The sequence below is a fragment of the Malania oleifera genome, chromosome 1 (genome assembly GCF_029873635.1).
Source record: "Malania oleifera isolate guangnan ecotype guangnan chromosome 1, ASM2987363v1, whole genome shotgun sequence".
Taxonomy (NCBI): domain Eukaryota; kingdom Viridiplantae; phylum Streptophyta; class Magnoliopsida; order Santalales; family Ximeniaceae; genus Malania; species Malania oleifera.
In genome coordinates, this window is record NC_080417.1 from 52369735 (window position 1) to 52393367 (window position 23633).

Here is a 23633-nt window from a genome sequence, read left to right on the forward strand (position 1 = left end):
GATATTGGTGTCAACCCTGGTAGTAGATCCACGGTAAATTCAATCTCTCGGTTTGGTGATAAGTTAGGTAATTCCTCTAGAAATACATCTGTAAATTCTCTGACTACTGGAATATCAGTCTGTTTCAATTCTTCTTCTGACATCTCCTTTATATATGCAATATAACCCTAGCAACCACCCTGAAGTAGCTTCCTCGCTAGAATTGCCGATACTAACTATGGCGAGGTGTGCACTCGTGATCCCATAAATCTGAATTCTTGCTTACCTGGGGGAGGGGTCTGAAAATCACTTCTTTTTTATGACAATCTATGCTGGCATGGTTAGTAGCTAGTCAGTCCATACCCAATATCACATCGAACCCCTTCATATCTAATACCACAATATCGACTGGTAGTACTTTCTCCTAAATGCTCACTAGAAAATTTTCAAGTACCCTCCTACACCTCATTACTAATCCAGTCGGTGTGACTACTAACAATTCAACATCTAACATGTAACGTGTAGTGATCCTAAAAAAAATCAAAAAATAAAAAAATAAAAAAAAAATTTATTATTAAAAAAATTAAAATAAAAATTAAGATTTAAAAAAAAAATTAAAAAAAATTGATTAATTAATTAATTATTAATTAAATAATATAATATAATAAAAAAATAATATATATATATATAAAACATATCCTGAAGGATCCTGAGGATCCTTCAGGTGTAAGAAAGGAGCAGAAGGCTCCTGCATCTCCTCTTCCCCTCTCTCCCACTCTCCTCCATCTCGTCTCCATTATTCGGCTGATCAAAAATCCGAAAATACCATTGGGCTCTGCTCGCCGCCACCGACATTTCTACTGGAGCGGATTTGTCGTAGGAGCGGCGCAGGCATATCTCCTGGGGTAAGACCAAATTTCAAACTTATTTCAATTTCTCTTAAACTATAAGCCCCATTAACAAACGGAAATTGTCAGTGGACTCATGGGGAGATTCTCTACAATCTAGCCGGAGCGAGTTTTCAAATTGGAGCTTCGGGCTACCAATCCTAAATCGAGGATAAGTTTGATAATTTAGGCTTTTATTAGGCTATTTAGGGTATTCAAAAATTAGGTAAATTTTAGGGAAAGTTACTTTAGGAATTATGACAAATAATATGGTGAAATTTGAAATTTAGGGTTCAGGGGTTTTGGAACACCTGGGGTGTAGGCCGGGGTGTTATTGGGTTTTTTTAGGAATCAAGTAAGAGGATTAAGTTAAGTTAGTAATTTTATGAAAATTGAATCAATTAAATTGTTATGTTTATATAAATTTATTTATTTATTTATTCATTTGGGAATTTAAAAGCTATTTTGGAAACCAACCGTTCAAAATGGATTTTACAAACCTAGGATATATGGTATGGTATTTTAGAATAAAATGAACGGTGGAAAGCTAGTTTGTTTATATAGATTTGTTAAAATGTGGAAAATCGTGTGGCAGCTGATTTAATTTGTATGGATTATTGTATATCTGGATTTGAGATTTTGAAATATTGAATTGTCTGTGAAATACTGAATTGGTTGAAAAATACTAGAAATGCTTGTGAAAATATTGGAACTGTTTATGAAATGCAGGTGTTTGAATTAACGGCCAGTGGCCAGGTATTGTTTGATTGGCCAAGGGCCAGGATTATTATTTGACGGCCGAGGGCCAAGTTTTAATTCATAGCTATATGTCAGATTGTATTTTGTGGTCGGGGGCCAGGTTTTTGGAATAACAGGAAATATATGTGAATTAACGTTTTAAATGGTGATTTCTATTATCTAAATTGCATGATATGCTTTAAGAACCCTAGGGACCAGTGTATTGTGAGCACGGTACCGTTGCTAGTTAGACCATGTGCACCCACACTATTTGGATAGAAGTGTAGGGGGTCCAACTGACTGCCTCCGTGAGGTTGAAGAAAGGGCGTTGGACCTGCAACTTTGCTGTGGATTCCTGCAGATATGTTTGCAAAGGATGTTGTTTTTGACTTTGTTTGGGCTGATCACCCAGGATTAGTCCAACCTTTGGACCGCACAACCTGTGCCACGGGGATGTAAATGGCGTGTTTGTCACAGGGAGTGTCTTATATGCATATCTGTTAATTTATGTGAATACGGTTAATTAATAAGATAACTTCGAGGGCTTACTAAGAAAGGTGAGTGCCCTGGTAGCTATAATGGTATTAGAACAGAGGGAAGCTACTTGTATGGGCGGGTAATCTTCCCTATCCTTGGCTAATTGGGCGTGTGAGTGTAAATTAAGAATGTTTTCATAAATGGGTTTATCTATTTAGTGAACTTGTTATTTTATGTACACTAAATGCATGCTGGCCACACACTAACATTAACTTAGTCTTTCCCTTACTGAGCTGTGCCTTACCCCTACTTTACAAATTATCTTAGTCTTTCCCTTACTGAACTGTGTCTCACCCCTACTTTACAAATTATCTTTTTAGGAAATCCTAGAGATTGGGTCTAGCGGGCTAGAGGAGCCAGGCTAGAGGTGTAAATTTATGTAGGTAGTGTGTCGATAGAGATTTTATTTTTGTTTAGTTTTATGGGATGTAGTTATGTGAAAATGGATACTTTTGCGTATAAAGATAATTAGAACTCTAGTAATGTAATTTGAGGATTTTTTATTTTATTTTTGTTGCATATGTGTGGTTTATATTTGATGAATAAGGTATCAGGTACATTGACGTCACTAAAGTAGCACTCCGAGCCCACGTGGCGGGTTGGGGTCGTTACATAACGACCTGCTTAATTTACTTCATAACCAATCATATTAAATTCCCTGATACCATTAACTTATAACATAACAAAGTCAACCTGAACCCGTGGGCAATAGAGACATACCTATCGTACGCAGCGGACACCTAAGCAGCGGTAAATATAAAATTTCATTCACCCAACCATAATATACAATACCAGAGTTACTTACATTCCACTGTATTTCTGTAGATGTATATTTACAATCCTCAAAACACCAAAAGATAAAAACTAGGATCTTACATCAAAAAGCTACTGACCCTAGTTCAAAAACTCACCCTCCTAGCGGGGTAGTAAAACTGCCTCTAATAGCGCAGAGCTCGGTCCACCTATTTGTCTGAGTTTCCTGAAATAATTTTAAGCTGGGGTGAGACACCTCTCAGTAAGGGAAATAAACTAAATACAGTTGTATGGAAATATGAATATTTGTGTGCTATAATAAATATACATTACATATTACATGTTTGAAAACAATGATAATATCATAGCTGAATAAACATATAATTTCATAATTATACTAAATCATACTATATCTCACTATTCATAAAATCATTTGCTATAGCTAGTAGTATTGAAATATACCCAGGATGAATAGCTAACTGGTGTTATGTAGTAACCCCATGACGAGTTGTGCAGCCCGAAGGTGAGACCCGACAATGGCTGGCCGACCACTGCTGAGTCAAAACTGTTTGTAAGTATGATGGGCCCGCCACACCCTGGTCCGGACTACCAGGTGGATGTCTATAACTCTACACTAAAAGCCACTTCAACTATCCATCTCCCACCCCCTCTACTGGTAGGGGTAGTTAGCACAAGTTTGAATTGAACTGAACTGTATAGCTACAATACTGTGCTTCTGAAAATTGATTTGAACTATCATCCTAGTTTTAATAACATATAGTACATAATCATATACTTTTTTAACATAAATAGATTGATAGTATTTTCTGAATTCTGTCATAACATAAATAATCACGGCCTTGCGCTGGATAACATATATATCTGCAGCCTTGCGCTGGCTATCAATCACGGCCTTGCGCCGAACATATCATAAATACTGAACTGAGCATATGTACTGTTTATCATATATTCTGAAACCATAATTTCCTGTATTATCCGTGTTATTCCTGAAAATAACTATAAACATGCCTTTTTCTAAAAATTTAACTTAACATAATACAATATTCGTGAAATAATATTCATGCCACACAAACTGAATAAAATTATTTTGTTTTGAAATCACATTTCCTGACATTTTTAAACTAAAATCATGTTCCTGTGCAACAACAGTATTTTCCCAAATATACTCATACGTAATACATGCCTTTTGAAAATTAATCTACTATTATTAAATAATAATTTTCATGGAAAATTACTACTTTAGTTAACTCCCTTACTTGACTACTAGAAAGCCCAAAAAATAACTAGTCCTGCACTCGCAGGGTTCCTTGCTCAACACCCTGAAAGCAACATTACCCCAAACAAAATTTCAGTATTTCTTCAAATGCTACCTTTTCTACACTTGTAGGAATGCTAAATACTCAATAAAAAGTCTTACCCTGAACTTGGGATGGATTCTAGGTTAGCCTCACCAACGATCTACTCTAGCAGACTTGAAGAGAACTTCTCCAGGAGTAGCATGGCAGCTTTAGATCGTCGATCCGGCAAAGAACAGACCCAAAATCTTAGAGAGAAGGAAGGAGAACCGAGGAGAGAGAGAGAGAGAGAGAGAGAGAGAGAGAGAGAGAGAGAGAGAGAGAGAGAGAGAAGTTCTTTGCGTGAATTCTGCGGTGAAAATTGAGTTCAGACTATTATACACCTGCACTCATCGACGAGACATGTCACCTCGTCGATAAGGCCATGAAGGGAGTTCGTCGATGAATGCTTATTCCTCGTTGATGAAATTCAGAACTAAAAATAGCCCCTCAGTAACTTCTCGTCGACGAGACACGTGTCTACGTCAACGATCCCATCAAGTGTGTTCGTCGACGAACGTAGCGTGTTCATCGACGAGTTCCTATTGAATTCCAATTTTAGAATTTCCTTTTCTCTCCCCCTCCTATTATTTAATTAATATGATTCAATGGGTCTCTACATAACAACCGTGCCTCGATCCCAGATAACTTAGCATATCCTGACGACACGAAAGAATGAGTGGCACTTGTGTCAAACAAAACAACAACTTTATATGGTAACGCAGTAAGAATACATGTCACGACATCTCCGATAGTCTTAGCATCTCTCGGCGTCAATGCATAAACCCTCGCCGGTGCTGTGTTCCTCTGCTGGCCTCCACGGGGCACCTAGTAACCACCTCGGAATGATCTGTGAACAGGTGCATGGCTGACAGTCCCTGACATAACCAAGCCCCGGGTCTCCCACACTGATAATAGACATTCTCTCTCATCCTACATTCACCTGGATGCCTCCAGCCACATCTGGGACAAATGGGGTAAGTTTGCTCACCTTGAAACCCTCGCTAGTGTTCTATCATCTACCTCTAGCCTCCTCTATACCGATCTTCTCTCCATGGGCCCCGACTGGAACCCGTCTGAAATCCTGGAGGCATGGTCCTCTTCCTCTGGCTTGGTACTCCCACATCTTTCTGTTCGTTCTCCTCTGCTACTATGGCTCTTTCAACTAATTTAGAGAAGTTCTGCATCTTTAGAACCGCTACTTGCTTATATATATCTTGCCTCAAGCCTCTCTCGAACATCCTAGACTTCTTAGCTTCATCTGGCACTACGTATGGATCAAATCGTGACAACTCGATGAATTTTGCAGCATACTGTTGAGCTATCAATGGCCCCTGAGTCAAACTCAAAAACTCGTGCACTTTAGCCACTCTGATAGTAGTAGGAAAATATCTGTCAAAGAATATCTTTCTCAATCGGCTCCAAGTCAGAGGCACTGGTATAGATTTATGCTCCTCCAGTAATCTAGTAGTTGTCCACCATCTCTTAGCCTCTCCTATCAAATTACACGTGGCATAGAGGACCTTCTGCTCGTCGGTGCAGTGAAGCACCATCAGTACTTTATCTATCTCTTGTATCCAGTTCTCGGCAACTGTAGGATCAGCTGCTCCCGAAAACTTTGGAGGGTTCATCTTAGTAAATTTCTTTATCGTACAACTTTGGGTTGCAGATGGACCTCCATGCTCCCTAGAGCTCCGTACAATCTCATCTATGACCTGCCGAGCTAAGCTGCATAAAACAACATTTGAGTCTCCACCACCTATGCTAGAAGGCCATGTTCCATCATCGCCGCTAGCATGAGCAATACTACCTCCAGGGTCCATCTTGCAATAATACCAAATTATTCTGAGAATCCAAACCTCATAATACTATTCTAACAAAAATACGTTATACCTTCTATCACTAATTTAAGGTCTAGTCCTACTATATGGAAATAGAAACCAATGATAGTTTACTATGGTTTTCCTGAAATCGTCACCCTAGGAAAATCACAAAAACCACCCTGAAGTTCCCATTTCCAAACTGCAAAATAGAACCCTAAATTCTCACCCTAGTTTCCCTACATTAACTCACTAATATTCCATTCTATCCTTCTCCAAAATTCCATTCCTATATTCAGGTATTGTTTTCCGCTATACTCTAGAGTGTACAGAACCTAGCAACCTAGGCTCTGATACCAAAATGTAACGACCTCAAAATGCATACCATTTTTTTTTTCAAATATATATATACTGATAATCTTTTTACTCCGATACCCATGATAATTCCTACTGAATACACCTAAGCAGCGGGAAAACGTAAAACTATTTAACCATAATTACAATACCAGAATTCTACAATTCTCTAAAAACATAAATACATATTTACATATCATCTAGAAACTACCACCAAGACTCCTGATTTTTACTTAAAAATATATCTCCCTTGAAACACTTACCCTATAGTCATGGCAGTGCAAAAGACCTCTCTATCTGCGAGCCTGATCTGCTCGTCTACCCGGATCACCTGAAAAATGTTAAATTACTGGGATAAGACAATGCTTAGTAAGACGAAATATACTATTACCAGTGTGTGACAACTGAGTTTACATAAATAATTTACTGATAAATAACTAAAATTGAGATATCATGTAAAATATAATACCATGTAACTCACACCTATGTGGTTTAAAATACAATTGTAATATTTGAGCTTTCTATTTATTCATACTTCTAGTACTATAGTATATTAATACAAGTGTAATATCTAAGCTTTCTATTTATTCATACTTCTAGTATTATAGTATATTTGTTGTTATTCTATAAATTTGTATGCATATAAATAACTGTGAAAAATTTCCTAAAAAACTGTATATCATGATTTAACCCCTCACGACAGGGTTGTGCGGCCCGTAGGCAGAACTTAACACTCATTGGCCTACCAGGATAAGTCAGCTGAAACACTACCAATCATAAGACCAGCCATTCTGCAATCCCTCCAAAGGCACGGTAACTGACATCTCCCTCATCAAACCGACCACCTCAACCCAGATTTCTTGGGAGCTTGCAATTTCTCCAAGGCACAGTTGACGAAAATCCACACACTATTTGAGTTATGTGATTGCACTCTAATATGAAGTAGCTATAGTACTGTGCTCTGCTAACTGAATCTGAACTAAACCGATTCATTAGGGATCTGATATTGTATAATAATATTTTATATATATTTATCTTACTGTTTACCATGATTCTGATATAGCTGAAATAACCATTACATTGTAATATCTGATCTGAATATGCTGTATAATCTGAATATCTGAATACTGAATATCTGAATAATCTAAATGTTATGGTTCTGAAATCTGTATATCATGGTATTCTGAAAATTACTATAAAATATCATTTTGTATGTAATCTGTGAAATATCTGTCTGCATATATATATATATATATATATATATATATATATATATATATATATACTGTAAATCATGATATTCTAAAAACTGTATAAATTCTGAACTGTTCTGATATTAACTCATACCACACAACTAAATAAATAAAACCCTTGTACTAAAATCTATATTTTCTAATAATAAAGATAATTCATACTCTGTAGAATTCACCCTAAAACACATATATATTACTGATAAAATTTCTGAAATTCCTAACATAGCATATTTCCCTTACTTAACAAACTAAGTTCGTCTACTAATTCCTAACTCATGCCCATGGCGTTCATAATTCCATAATCCTGAAATTATACACATACATATTTCCCGTTCAAATAACTGAATTTTCATAATAATTGTCATAATAATTGTCATACCCACATTTCCTAAATTATAAACTATTCATTATCTAACCTGAGTTCCTAAGAACACCCACTAGGTTCCCTAACCTGCCTGCAATACAAGCCCAAAAACCTTGAATTCACAACACTCAAACTTAATCATCCCAAATACCAGTATACCAATATCTAAAACCAAATTTGGGTTCAAAAAAACCTACAAGCCAAATAACCCTTAAATAACCTACTTACCCTGATTTTGAGATGGTGCCCAAACTTCTTAAATCGAAATTCTGCCTCGGCTAAGTTGTAGAGAATCTCCCGAGGATCATCGTGGTAGCTTCTGATCATCGAACCAGGGAGAGACGGGGCAAGAAATATAGAGAGAAGGAGGAGAAACCATATTTTAGAGTGAGAGAGAGAGAAAGGAATCTTTTTCTTGCACCAGAAAATCAATTTTCTCACATAAATAGATGACTTGACATGTGGCTTCGTCCACGAGACACGTGGCCTCGTAGACGAGGTGAAGAAGGCAGTTCTTCGACAAAGGTAAAGAACTCATCGACGAACCAATGGGTCTAACATACATCCTCTCGGTATCTCCTCATCAACGAAATACTGAACTTCGTTGATGAATTATACAGGGAGTTCGTTGATGAGACCAGGGCATTTTTCAACGAACCCTGCTTTGACCCTTTTAAAATTTTCCTTCCTCTCAATTATTTAATTATTATAATTTTCGGGTCTCTACATGGGGTGTGTGAGAGTATCCCACCATTTTGTTCTTTTCTCTCTTCCCTCCTTTGGCACAGTATAAGTATTCATCCTTAAACCCTAATAGGTGAATGGAAGTAGGTGCTTACACCTCGAGATGATAAACTTGGAATTCTCTCTTTGTTTTCAAAATGAAACTTTTCTAAATAAAAAATATATATTTTGTGATTTGATTTTAATTATTTGTCTTCTATGGTCGATGAAGAAACCTAGTAACATTTTTAAAATCTACTTCATTGGGTCCAAAATTCTCATTTTCAAAAGAAAACTTCCCATTTCTTGAATTCCACATCCTAGCAACTATCTTCTGTTTTTTTTTTTGAAAAACGCATCTCCATGATTGATTGCAAATCAAAAGTCTTCCAAATCATCATTAGGGTGTTTCAATTGAAAGTTTCTCTCTCAATCACCATTAAATCTTTGATTTTAATCTTGAGTTATTTAAATCTCCATCGTCATAAATTCCTAATTTCAATCAAAGGATTTTTCAAGTCAATCGCCATTAAATATTTGATTTTAATCTAAGACTTTTAAATCTCCATCATCATAAATCCCTAATTTCAATCAGCAAACTTGTTGACCCACCCATGTGGGTGCATTTATTTTTTACTCGGGAAGATACAACTCGTGGAGTATGCGCAACCTCGAGCATGCATTTCATCTTTATTGCTGCTCCATATGAGTGCTTCTCTCTGGCATATATATATATATATACACTGCTTTGTAAAGTTGAGTGGATGTGTAAGAAAAAAAATATTTAGAGTGTAGAATCAATGAGCTGTGAGCTGTGTGCTGTGTGCGTAAGGCAGAAAGGTTTGAGCTTAAGTGGAGTTAGAGTGTGTTCTCCTCCTCCATTGTATTTTTTTTATTGATCATACAGTGAGACTCCCTCTCTCCTATGGACATAGGCCAAGTTTGGCCGAACCACATATTTCTTTTGCGCTCTCTGTGTGATTGTGTTGTATTTGTGTTACTAGAATCTTCCCCTTCCCTTAACAACTGGTATCAGAGCTTGGAGAGGGTGAGGAGCGTGATTAAAAATTTGTGCTTACTTTTGGGTTCGGAGACGCCAAGAAGAAGCTAGGACAATAGTCGCAGAGGCGTGAACGGTGACTTCACGCGCTGCCATATCAACTTTTCATTGCTTCCTTGCAAAAATTGTTTGCTGCTGATCGTGTCGGATCTCTCTACCATGAGTGATTGCAGCGTTTGGTGAGGACCATTTTTTCTCCACCTAGAGATAGAAACGGAGCAAGTGAAGAGGAAGAAGCAATCTTCCCAAGCAAGCAACAACAAACAAAAAAAATAAAGGTGAGGTCTTTTATTATTAAAAAAGAAAAAAGAAAAAAGGAAAAGGTGTGGTCACTTCACTCCCTTTTTTTTAAATCAAAAGAAAGGAGGGGATTTATTGCACATTTAATTGCAAGCTAGAGAAGAGTGTAGAAAGTGCACACCACATCCATAGACTTTTTTTTTCCATGTCATCAGTAAGGCCCACTTGCCACGCCATCAGTGGGGCCCACATATATCGGGTTAAACTTATTCCTAGCTATTTTGGCTGTTTCGGATGCATTGGTGTAGTTGATTTTGCCAAAATCGACCTCTAAGTTGCTATTTTATAATGGATGACAATTTATCCAAGTTCAGCATGGAGAAATTTGAAGGTCGGAACAATTTCAATTTATGGCAGAGTACAGTCAAGGATATCTTGATTCAACGTGACTTGATCAAGCCGCTAATCGGGAAAAAGCCAAAAAAATATCAAATATGATTATTGAGCAGAGATGGAAATGAAAACTGTTAGTACTATTCGTTTATGCCTTTCAAATGAAGTTAAATATTCTGTGTTAGATGAATCATCACCTGTTGAGCTATGGAAAAAATTAGAATAGAGATACATGTCAAAATCTCTAATAAACAAACTATTTTTGAAGAAGAAACTCTATCAGCTAAAAATGGAAGAAGGGGTAAATATTTTTTACCACATAAATGATTACAAGAAGATCATAACCCAGTTAATGAGTCTTGGTGTAAAAGTTGAAGAAGAAGATAAAGTGCTTCTTCTTCTGGCATCTCTACCACCTTCTTATGATAGTCTTGTCACAGCTAGCATTGCTTGTTGGTAAGAAAACCTTGAATTTGGAAGAAGTGATGACTTCATTACAAGATACTGATGCCTTGAGAAAGCCAACTGTTAACCTCCAACGGTGTGCCTTGGTCACACAAGGTGAGAAACAGACCAGGGGCAAAAATCAAAACATAAATAAAAAAAGTGGAAGATCAAGAAGCAGATGGTCCAAATCAAGAGCTACAGGAAATTCCAACAACACTCAGAACAAAAAGCAGATCGAGTGTTGGAATTGTGCCAAGACTGGCCACTATAAAAATCAATGTCGATCCCAAAAGAAGGAGCCAAAAAATAAGACCGAAGCAAATGTCACCTCTTCTTTAAGGAGATGCACTGTTATGCTCTTTGGAAAGGAAGGGAGAGTCTTGGGTATTAGACTCTGAAGCCTCGTTTCATGCAACAGGCAACAAAGAAATGCTTAACAGGTATGTACGTGAAAATCTTGGCAATGTTTATCTTGGTGATGACAAACCTTGTGAAATTGCAGGAAAAGGAGAAGCAAAAATAAGTTTGATAGGTATCACTTGGAGTTTTACTGATGTCAAATATATCCATAATCTTAAGAAAAATTTAATATCAGTTGGATAGCTTGCAAGTGAAGGTTACACTACAACCTTCTATGGCGATAGTTTGAAAATTTCCAAAGGCGCAATGACATGCTTGTGCAGTAAGAAAACTGATACTCTTTATATGATCATAGATGCTTGCATGTCAATTTCAGTTGCTGCAAGGAATGAAGATTCAAACCTATGGCACCAGAGACTCGTTCACATGAGTGAGAAAGGTTTGAAAATCATGAGCTCAAAGGGAAAGATATCAGGTCTCCAGTCAGCTAATATTGACCAATGCGAGAGCTTCATCCTTGGCAAACAGAAAAGAGTTAGCTTTCAGACATTCGGCAGAACTCCAGAGAAAGAAAAATTAGAGCTGGTGCACACCGATGTTTGGGGACTGAGCCCAGTTTCATCCATTTGTGGGAAATCCTATTTCTTTACATTTATTGACAACCATTCCAGGAAGGTATGAGTTTATTTCTTAAGATATAAATATAAAGTGTATGATGTTTTCAGGAAATGGAAGGCCATCGTGGAAAATAAAACATGCTTAAAAATCAAAAAGCTGAGATCAGACAATGGTGGTGAATCTGAAGATAGAGAATTCAAAAGGTTTTGCCACGAACATGGGATCAGACTTGAAATAACCGTGCCAGGTGCACCCTAACACAATGGCATAGCATAACGAATGAACAGAACCTTGACTAAGAGAGCCAGAAATATGTGATTACAAGCCTGTTTACCAAAGCAGTTTTGGGCAGAAGCAATCAACACAACTGCTTATCTAATCAATCGAAGTCCATCAGTACCATTGCAGTTTCAGTTACCAAAGGAGGTATGAAGCAAAAAGGAGGTAAAACTTTCACATTTAAAAGTTTTCGGTTGCATTGCTTATGTACATATTAGTGATCAAACAAAAGGCAAGCTGATCCAAAATTTCAAAAATGCACACTTCTTGGATATGGTGAAGATGCGTTTGGTTACCACATCTGGGATGATCAAAACAAGAAAATAATCAGAAGTCGAGATGTTGTTTTCAATGAAAAGGTTATGTACAAAGACGCGACATCATCAAGTAACCCCACACTATATAACCCTGATATTGTAGAGTTGGATGATTACACTAACAACAATGTGGCACAACAGATTATTGATAATTCACAGATAGAGGAATCTATCATAAAGGAGTGCTCTGCACCACAGACTCCTACTCCGACATTGAGGAGGTCTTCTCAACTGCATGTACCAAATAGGAGATATTTTGATTACTTGTTACTAACTGATGTTGGTGAACTAGAGTGCTATGATGAAGCATGTTAGGTGGATGAGGCTAGCAAGTGGGAACTTGCCATGAAAGATGAGATGAAATCCATCACCGACAACAAGACTTGGGAGCTAACTAGATTACCCAAGGGAAAAGAAGCTCTTCAAAACAAATGGGTGTACCACATAAAAGAAAAGCATGATGGTTCGAGAATATACAAAGCAAGACTTGTGGTCAAAGGTTTCCAACAAATAGAAGGTATTGACTACATAGAAATCTTTTCACCAATTGTGAAACACACAACCATTCGGACAATTTTGAGCATTGTTGCAACAGAGAATTTACACCTCAAGCAGTTAGATGTAAAAACTGTTTTCCTCCATGGTGATCTAGAGAAGGAGATATACATGCACCAACCTGAAGGTTTTGCAAAGAAAGACAACGAAAAACTTGTTTGCAGGTTGAATAAGAGTCTATATGGTTTGAAACAGGCTCCAAGGCAGTGATATAAGAAATTTGACGGCTTCATACAAAAGAATGACTAACGAAAATGCAACGCTGATCATTGTTGCTATTTCAAGAGGTATAAATCAGGTTACATAATTCTTTTACTTTATGTTGATGATATGCTAGTTGCAGGATCAGACATGGACAATATCAGAAAATTGAAAAGGCAGTTGTCCACTGAATTTGAAATGAAAGACTTGGGTCCAACAAAGCAGATGCTTGGGATAAGAATCACTAGAGACAGAAAGGAGGGAACCTTGCAGTTGTCTCAAGCTGAGTACATTGGGCGGATTCTCAGAAGGTTCAACATGAGTGATGCTAAGGTAGTTAGCACACCATTAGCCAGTCATTTCAAGTTATCAAATAATCAGTCTCCAGAGTCAGAGGAAGAGAAGAAAAAAATGGACAAAATGTTTTATGCTTTAGCTGTAGGATCTTAATGTACACCACAGTCTACATGAGACCAAATCTCAGTCATGCAGTGGGAACTGTCAGTGGATTCATGTCGAATCTAGGAAAAATCCACTGGGAAGCGGTAAAATGGATATTTCAATATCTCTGAGGTATAATTAACAAATGTTTATGCATTGGCGAAAGTGATCTAATATTGCAAGGATACGTAGGTTCAGACTTTGCTGGCGAGATAGATCACAGAAGAAGCCCTACTGGATATGTATTCACAGTAGGTGCTATTGTCATTAGTTGGATATCACAGCTACAGAAAATCATTGCTCTATCCACTATAGAGGCAGAGTATGTAGCCATGACAAAAGCTAGTAAAGAGATGATTTGGTTACAGGGTTTGTTGACAGAGTTGGGTTTCAAGCAGGTGAAGAGTATTTTGCACAGTGATAGTTAGAGCGCTATACACTTGGTTAAGTGTTAGCTTTACCATGATCCCAAGACGGGGGGTGAATTGGTATTTTTAAAATTTAAGCCCTAGATAAATCTCCTAGCAGCAGTATATTCACAACCCTATGGACAATCTAGTACAAGAAATGTAAATCAGTTGTAATATGTACTAGTAATTAAATAAAGCAATATAATTAGCAATATAAGCACTAGAAAGCAATAAAGTAAGAGTGAGTTGTAGAAATGTTATCGAGGTTCAGCCAATTGCCTATGTCCCCACCTTGGTTAACAAGCACAAGGATTACTACTATAATTGCTCACTTAAACGGGTGGAGCGACACCTAAACAACCCAGGTCATTAGCACAGTGGTGACCTCAACCTTTATAACTAATCCTTATCAGGCTGGATTACCGCCTCCTTAGGCCACGCTTGGAAATACAACAGTATTCTCTAAAACAGATGGTACGGTGATTATGCTTTAATGTAAACCAGATATGTATCCAAATATGCTCATTCACATACACATCAATGATATCGATATAGTGTAAGCTCAGGGATGCAAATTTTTTGCAATCAACACTCAATACAATATGATCAGTATGATGCTCAAGAGTGTTTAATACAAGCAATATCTTGGAATCTAAACAAAATACTTCAATACCAAATCAATATTCCAAAGATACGAATCAGATAATCAAACTAGTTCAAAGATGCAAATACCCTAAGCTTACTTAGTTTATCCCTACACAATATTTATAATATGAAAATCTGTGGGATAAACTTAAGCTAAAACTCCCCAATAAAATAAAGCAATCAATCAATCAAATGAGAGTTTCTAGCAATCTATAGCAATCATAAGCACTTTAGAAATGTCCACACAATCTCAGAATATATCAAAGGAATGGAGATTTGAGAGTATTTGGCCAAAAGGTGTATTTTCAAAAGAGAAGATATTTTCGCTAATATATTTTCTAATTCTCCTCTAATCTTGCAAATGAACTCATATTTATAGTCAAGGGTAAAATTATAACCATTTGGGATATGTTGGGAATAATTAAAAAAGTTTCAAATAGTTAAAATACAATTAGCCCAAATTAACCCTATTTTACCGCGGTTAAAATAATTTTTACCCGCCGAGGTTCGGATGGCTGAACGGAGGTTCGATCGCCCGACAAGACTCAGTAATAAAAACTATTTAATTTAGTTCAATTGTTGAATTCAAGTTTGGTGACCTGAATCAAATTCAGTAGCATTACTTAGTGACTTCGGGTGCCCGGTCCTATATTCGGTGGCCCGAATCCATGTGTTCGGTCACCCGGGATTCTTTTTGAACTAAAACATTTGGTCACCCGAGTTGGCGGACTGTCCCTTTCAAGGGGTTCGGGTGCCTATGGAAGGTATGCATGTTATTGGTTGGTCGCCCAAAAACCCTGGTCAACTGTTAATTTGTCAACAGTTCGGGCGTCTGAGGAGTTTTGAACTTCAAGGGTTTGGTCACCCGAGATCTATCAAAATCCTGATATTTGTTCAATTTTAAGGCATAAACCTAACACTCCTATATATTATATGATGTGTGTGAGTGTTGGTACCTAGAGTCATGCTATGGTCTTATTGAGCTTACCATATATCCTATATGCATGATGTGCAGGTAAGATAAATACAAACCATATCCTAGGTTACTATTACAGACCCATATTACAATCATTGAATTTATAATTACAAATTAAAAGTCTTTAGGGTCTTCTAGTTGCTTCAAGTGTCATTCTTTGGGATATTCATTTAAGTCTGCTCAAACACTTGACAATCATCAAATACCTGAGTATTTGTCATTATCAAAACCGGGTGTGACCTATAAGGTCAACATTCTCCCCATTTTTGATGATGACAAATACATCATGCAAAAAATGGGTATAACCTTAGAAGGCTCCTCCTAACAATGTGCATCATGTAAAATTCTAAATAATAAGTTCGATGCAACTCAATCCTAAATTCAATTCAGTCTAATAAGTTAACCCAATTTTTTGCCCCTACATCTCCCCCTTTTGGCAACAGCAAAAAGAGTCATAAGAGTTGAGAACTCTAGGCAAAGGGTAAATATCATATTTATACATTATAAGTTTTGGAAAGTCTTTGAAAAAATTTTGACAGAGTGCCATTTGAAAATGAGACTTTCCAAAACAGATCCTATATAAATAATAACCTATTTGAGTTTATAAATCTTAGAAGTTTATCCACAACTACTCAAACAGTTCCAGTATGATTAAATCAATAAAACATAAGGTCCAATATCATTATGCTGTAGATATGAGAATTATACACACAAGTAATAATCAAGATTCACAAAGTCTAAGGCAATAAGACATATCAACAATAATATTAGTTGCTAAGACTTGTAAATTTCACTTGAGAGCTCCCCCTAAATTTATGCAAACTATGAAACATCTAAGAAGCCTCTCTACTATGCATTAGACCTAACTCACCTCTATTTTGTATGAACCTATCTTCGGGAAGTGATTTAGTGAATATGTCCGGCCATTGCTCATTGGTGCATACGAACTCAAGTGCAACATCCCTTTTCTGCACATGATCACGAAGGAAGTGATGTCTAATCTTAATGTGTTTAGTTCGTGAATGTGAGATAGGATTTTTAGAGATATTGATTGCACTAGTATTATCACATTTAATTGGTATTGTATCATAGTGCAATCCAAAATCCATAAGTTATTGTTTCATATAGAGAGTTTGGGCACAACAACTTCCAGCCGCAATATATTCTGCTTCGGCTGTGGATAAGGCAACTGAGTTCTGTTTCTTGGAGAACCAAGAAACAAGAGATTGTCCTAAATAGTGACAAGTGCCACTGGTACTTTTCCTATCAACCTTACTACCGGCAAAGTCAGCATCAATATAACTCACAATCTCAAAGGTAGTATGCTTAGGGTACCATAAGCCTAACTCTATGGTTCCAACTAGATACCTATGGATTCGTTTAACTACTTTTAGATGAGATTCCTTAAGAGCAGCCTAAAACTTAGCACACATACACACACTAAACATAATATCAGGCCCACCAGTAGTGAAATATAGGAGACTCCCAATCATGCCACGATACAAATTTACGTCTACAGTGATTCCTTGCTCATCTTTATCAAGCTTAATGGAAGAGTTCATAGGTGTACCAAGAATTTTGCAATCTTCCATATTAAATTTCTTTAGCAAGTCCCTAATATATTTAGATTGGCATATGAAAGTTCCATGTTTAGCTTGCTTAATTAGTAGCCCTAAGAAGAAACTACGTTCACCCATCATGCTCATTTCAAATTCACTTTGCATGCACTTGGCAAACTCATTACAAAACTCATCATTAGTTGCTCCAAAAATGATATTGTCCACATAAATTTGAACAAGGAGCATATCATCATTTTTGGATTTGATGAAGAGTGTAGTGTCAATTTTGCCACGGGTAAACCCATTTTCTAGTAGAAAACCACAAAGCCTCTCATACCAAGCTCTAGGAGCTTGTTTCAATCCATCAAGGCCTTAGACAATCGGTAAATATGATCTGGATATTTATAATTTTCAAAACTGGATGGTTGTTCTACATATACTTCTCCATTGATATTGTCATTTAGAAAAGCGCTTTTAACATCCATTTGAAACAATTTAAAATTTTTTAAAAGGGGCATAAGCAAGTAGCATACGAATGACTTCTAACCTAGCAACAGGAGCATATGTTTCATCAAAGTCAATTTCCTCCTCCTGATTATACCCTTGGGCAACTAGTCTAACTTTATTCCTAGTTACTACCCCATTCTCATCTTTCTTATTTATATACACCCATATAGTTCCAATAATTGTGTGATCATTAGGCCTAGGAACTAGAGTCCACACTTTGCTTCTTTCAAATTGATTAAGTTCTTCTTGCATGGACATCATCCAAGACTTATCCTCTATTACTTCTTTAATATTTTTAGGTTCTTCTTGGGATAAGAAAGCAGAATGATTCACTAGATTTCTCAAGGAGGATCTTGTGGCTACACCACGGGATGGTTCTCCTATGATTTGATCTATAGGATGATTTTTAATAAATTTCCAATCTCTAGGCAACTCCTAATTTTCATTATCTTCAGATGATTTTTCATTTACTTATGGGTTTTCATTTGCATTGTTTTCAATAGATAATTTATGTAAGTATTTTCTAATATCAATATCATCTTCATCATCCTTCTTAGAAAATGGATTAGATTCATCAAACACAACATGAATAGATTGAATGACAGTCAATGTTCTTTTATTGAATACCCTATATGCTTTACTATTAAGTGCATAACCTAGGAAAATACCTTCATCAGATTTAGAGTCAAATTTTTTTAAGTGTTCATTATCCCTAAGCACAAAGCATTTACAACCAAACACATGAAAATAGGAAATATTAGGTTTATGGTTGTTCCACAATTCATAAAGTTTTTTATTTATTGACAGTCTAATCAACACCCAATTCATAACATAACATGCAGTATTTATGGCGTTGGGCCAAAAATATTTAGGTAAGTTATGTTCATTCAGCATAATTCTACCTATTTCTTATAGTGACCTATTCTTTCTTTCTACCACTCCATTTTGTTTAGGTGTCCTAGGTGTAGAGAAGTTATGTGAAATACCCTCTAAGTCACAATAATTTTCTATGCCCTCATTTTTAAATTTTGTGCCTTTATCACTTCTTATATGAGTTATCTTATATCTTTTTTCATTTTGAATCCTCCTACAAAGTTTGGTAAATAGTTCTCATGATTCATTTTTATGTGCAAGAAATAACACCCATGTGAATCTAGAGAAGTCATCTACAATTACAAAAGCATATGATTTACCACCTAGACTTTGCACAGAATTAAGACCAAACATATCTAAGTGAAGCATCTCAAGTGGTCTAGTAGTAGATATGAATATTTTTTCTTAAAGCTAGATTTTGTTTGCTTACCCATTTGACATGCATCACAAATTTTATCTTTTACAAATGACATTTTAGGCAAGCCTTTTACTAATTCTTTTCTAACAAGTTTTGACAATAATTCCATGCTTGCGTGTCCTAAGCACCTATGCCATAACCAACTAGCTTCATTTACAGCAGAAAAACATGTTACTTGTTGTGAAACTAAGTTATCAAGAGAAGGGATACAAACATTTTCATGGCGATCGGTAGTAAAAAGTACTTTGTGATTTGTTTTATTTTCTACTATGCATTTATCATTTTCAAAAGATACTTTATATCCTATGTCACACAACTGACTTATGCTCAGTAGATTATGCTTTAGCCCATCAACCAATAAAACATTATCAATAGTAAGAGAGGAATCCTTACTAACCTTACCTACCCCGATGATGCGGCCTTTTGCATTGTTGCCAAATGTCATATAGCCTCCATCCTTGGGAATGATTGAAGTGAATTTTTCCTTGTCGCCGGTCATGTGCCATGAGCACTTGCTATCCAAGTACCACCATTCCTTGGAGGAGGACGATCTTAGGCATACCTACAAAATAAACTAAGTAACTGATGTTGGTCCCCAAATTTTGTTGGGTCCACGGGGATTAGTGGTCGGATCTCCCTTAACTACCCATACTTTCCTAATTATAGCATGCTTATTCCTAAATAGACAATCAAATTGAATATGACCAATTTATTTACATTTAAAACATTTTATTCTACACTTAGGATCTTTAGGAGGAATATGAGACTTTGACTCATGTGTAAAATGTCTTAAGTAAAGATTAGGTCGTCTAACATTTTCAATATCATTAAAACCAATACCTTCTTTACTTAAGGAGTTTCTTTGGGCACCAAGTAATTTTTCAAAATAGTGTTTGCCCTCGGTGAATTTAAAAATAATTTTGGAGCTATCCTCCAATTTCCTCTCAATCTTAACAATAGTAGTATCTTTTTCTTTTAAAATGGAAGCATGAGAGGTTTTTGTAATATCAAACAATTTTGACCAATTTTCACATTGCTTTTTCAAATCATCATTTTCTTTGGTCATTTAACCTTGTAGACACCCCATTTTTACCCTGGCCCAATATATTTATTACTATTATTATTATTATTATTATTATTATTATTATTATTATTATTATTATTATTATTATTATTTTCATTATTATTAATATTATTTTTAATTATTATTATTATTATTATTATTATTATTAGTACTTTTATCTTTAGGAATAATATTATTACTATTACTATTATTATTATTTATTATTTATTTATTATTATTATTAGTATTTTTACCTTTATTATCATTATTATTATTACTATTATTTATTTATCCTGTTATTATTATTATTATCATTATTTATTTTTGTTATTATTATTTTTAACATTTTTAGTATTTATTATTATTATTTTACTATCATTATTATTATTTTTATATTATTTATTTATTTATTTATTTATTATTACTATTATTATTATTTTGCTATCATTATTATTTTTTATACTATTATTATTTATTTATGTATTTTTGTTATTACTATTTTTCTATTATTATTATTTTGCTATACTTATTATTATTATTATTATTATTATTATAACCATAATAGTAGTATATATTATTTCCAAAAAAGAAAAATACCAAAAACTGAAAAAGGAATTTTTTTTAGGGTTTGTTTTTCAAATTTTTTTTATAAGAAGAGGGGGAAGGCGCACAGCGAGAGGGAGGCCAAAAGAAGAAACCCTGCGCCCTCTCAAAGCTCAGCCGCACACAGCTGTTCCGGTCACAACACAGCCGGAAACCAAAAAAAAAAAAAAAAAAAAAACCTTACCTTTCTTCTCTCCACAACACTACCGTCATCATCTTCATCACCGACGGCCACGCCCATCCCCGACGAACCTGCAAGCCCGAGACCACTGCAACCTGCACCAGGCCAGCCGTCTTCTCCATAGCTCCTTGCAGAAGCCTGCTGCCACGCCAAAACCAGCAAACCCGAGAGCCTCCACCAACTGTTCCTCCAAACAGCAGCCCCCTGCTGCTATACCCGCTACCCTGCTACGACTCCATCACTTCCGACGGCTTCCCATTCCCTGTCACACCAGTGCCGCACCAGCAACGGAACTCCACGACGTCGTCACCAACCTCCAGCAACCAACCCCTTAGACATCGTCGTCGTCGTCTCTTACCCCTGCAGCATCTCAACCTCTCGGCCTCCATAGTTGACGAACCAGCAGATCCGGCCTCACACCAGACAGTCCAGAGGCTCTCTCCGGCCACTCCCGCAGCGCCAACACGAGCCACCCCTCCGGCCAACCACCAGTGGACCCCCGTGCACGCCATCGCCGCCGCTCCCTGCAGAGCCAACCACACCAGAAGCCACGACTCTGTTCCAGCCGCCAGTCCTCCCTCCCTCTGTTGTTTCGGCTGCCCACTGTAAGTGTTTCACTCTGCTGTACCTGCACACACACACACATGGATATCTATATATCTATATATATATATATATATATATATAAATATATATATATATATATGAATATGGGTTTAGGTTTACATTTTTATGACATAAAGTTTACGTCTTTTATCTTTTTATTTATTTATTTATTTTTTTAAATTTTTTTCTTATACTTTTACTTATTTAAGTTTTCTTATTAGGTGTTTATTTTATTTTATTTGTTAGTACTATACTTGTTAGAGAATCAATATAGTAATATTATTTTTAATTTTTAAATGGTAAATACTAATTAATTTTGTTCTTTTTGTTGCAGGATTTTTGTTCATATTTAAACTTTAATTATTTTTGTTTATGCATGGAAGACGCTAATTGATTTTATTCTTCTTATTGCAGGGCTTTTCTTCTTTTATGATAATATTTATTTGGGTATATCTGACATCAATTTTTATTCAGGATTTTTTTTTTTTCCCTTGTGTAAGAATTTTATTTAGGTTTTATATATACATCTCTAATGTTATTATTATTGTTTTTTTTTTTATTTCTTTTCGTGATAATGTTTATTCAGGTTTGTTTTCATTTTTTATTTTAGGGCACTGACAATGCATATTTAATGATGAATATAGGTTAGGATACAGTATTTTTATGATATATAGTTTTATTATTGTTACATATTTTGTGGTATATTATATATTATGGTGGGTATATTATCATAGGATTTTTTATTATTGTTATATATATCTAAGGGGTTCGTATATCATGTTGTTATGTAGATATTATTTAGGTTTTCGGTGTATTTAGGATATTTATCATGTTTATTTTTCATACGATATTTAGGGATTTTGTTTTTTATTTAGGATTGTAATATTCATGCACATCTAGGATTCTTGATTATTTACCTTATTTTCATAATACGACCATTTAGGGTTTTGGGTTATTGTCTTATTTTAGGGATTGGCTAATTCCATAATTTCATCTTATTTGTTTCCATGTTTGTTTTTAACTTTTAGGGTTTGATTTATTGGCGAGTTCTTAAATGTTTCCTTTATTCTTAATATTAGGGTTTTGTTAGTGCTATGTTAAAGTTTTGATTATTTATAATTAGGGTTTTTGCATGTATTTGTTAAAATGTATTATTATCATATTGTATAAGTTATTAAAATTATGATATATATGTATTATTAGTATAGTAGTATTATTATGGTATAATATTAATATTTACGTATTAAGATATGTATATTATTGTGGTATACGTGTATTAGTATTCTAGTAGTATTGTTATAATGTATGTGTATTACTATTGCTAATAGTGTGATATAGGTATATTATCATCCTAATAATACTATTATTGTACAATGTTAGTACTAACGTGTTACGATATATGATATTAAAATATTGTTTTAACATTTATATGTTATTAATATTATGAGATATATATATGTATCACTATCATAGTAGAATAGTTATTACATGTAGTGTATTATCATTATGATGTATTAGCCTTATTATTATCATATACATATATATATATATATATATTTTTTTTTTTTATTTTTTACTATTTTCTATGTTTCTATTGTATTACAATATTTACTATTTCTAGTATTTTTGTATTATTGTATTAAGTATTTTCGTATTTATATCCCTATGATTTAATTGCAAGGGGTATTAGCCTTTGGGCATCACGTACCCTAAGCTCTGAGGGAATATATGTATATATTTATTTATTTTCCTACGTATTTATAAATTCATAAAAAGGAGTAATGTAAAGATTTATTAGATTAACTTAGGGATAATTTTAAATTAATTAGGTACCGTTCTTAAGAACGGGCGCGTAGGGGGTGCTCATACCTTCCCCTCGCGTAACCGAACTCCCGACCCCAACTCTGATATTGTAGACTGATTCTACCCCTAACGAGATAGTAATCATGTGTTCTAACCGCACTAAAGGTTAGTGGCGACTCCGATATTCCATGTTTTTCCTTAAAAATAAGATTTGATTTTTAATTCCGCCGCCCGGGGGCACACGCACTCCCGGGACGTCGCGACAGCTTGGCGACTCCGCTGGGGATTTAGAGAGTCGAGCCATTAATTAATTGG

General features: G+C 35.4%; 1 protein-coding gene across 1 annotated transcript; it reads right to left on the reverse strand.

Annotated features, from left to right (window-relative positions):
• Window positions 1-5274: 5274 nt before the first annotated feature.
• On the reverse strand, window positions 5275-6072 carry LOC131162364 (uncharacterized). The gene has a single exon (XM_058118811.1). It carries the CDS (start codon window positions 6070-6072, stop codon window positions 5275-5277), a length of 798 nt encoding a protein of 265 aa, XP_057974794.1.
• Window positions 6073-23633: the final 17561 nt, after the last annotated feature.

Bases quoted from the DNA above. Each gene is read 5' to 3' on its own strand.
- LOC131162364 (XM_058118811.1), bottom strand. From the start codon at position 6,072: ATGGACCCTGGAGGTAGTATTGCTCATGCTAGCGGCGATGATGGAACA.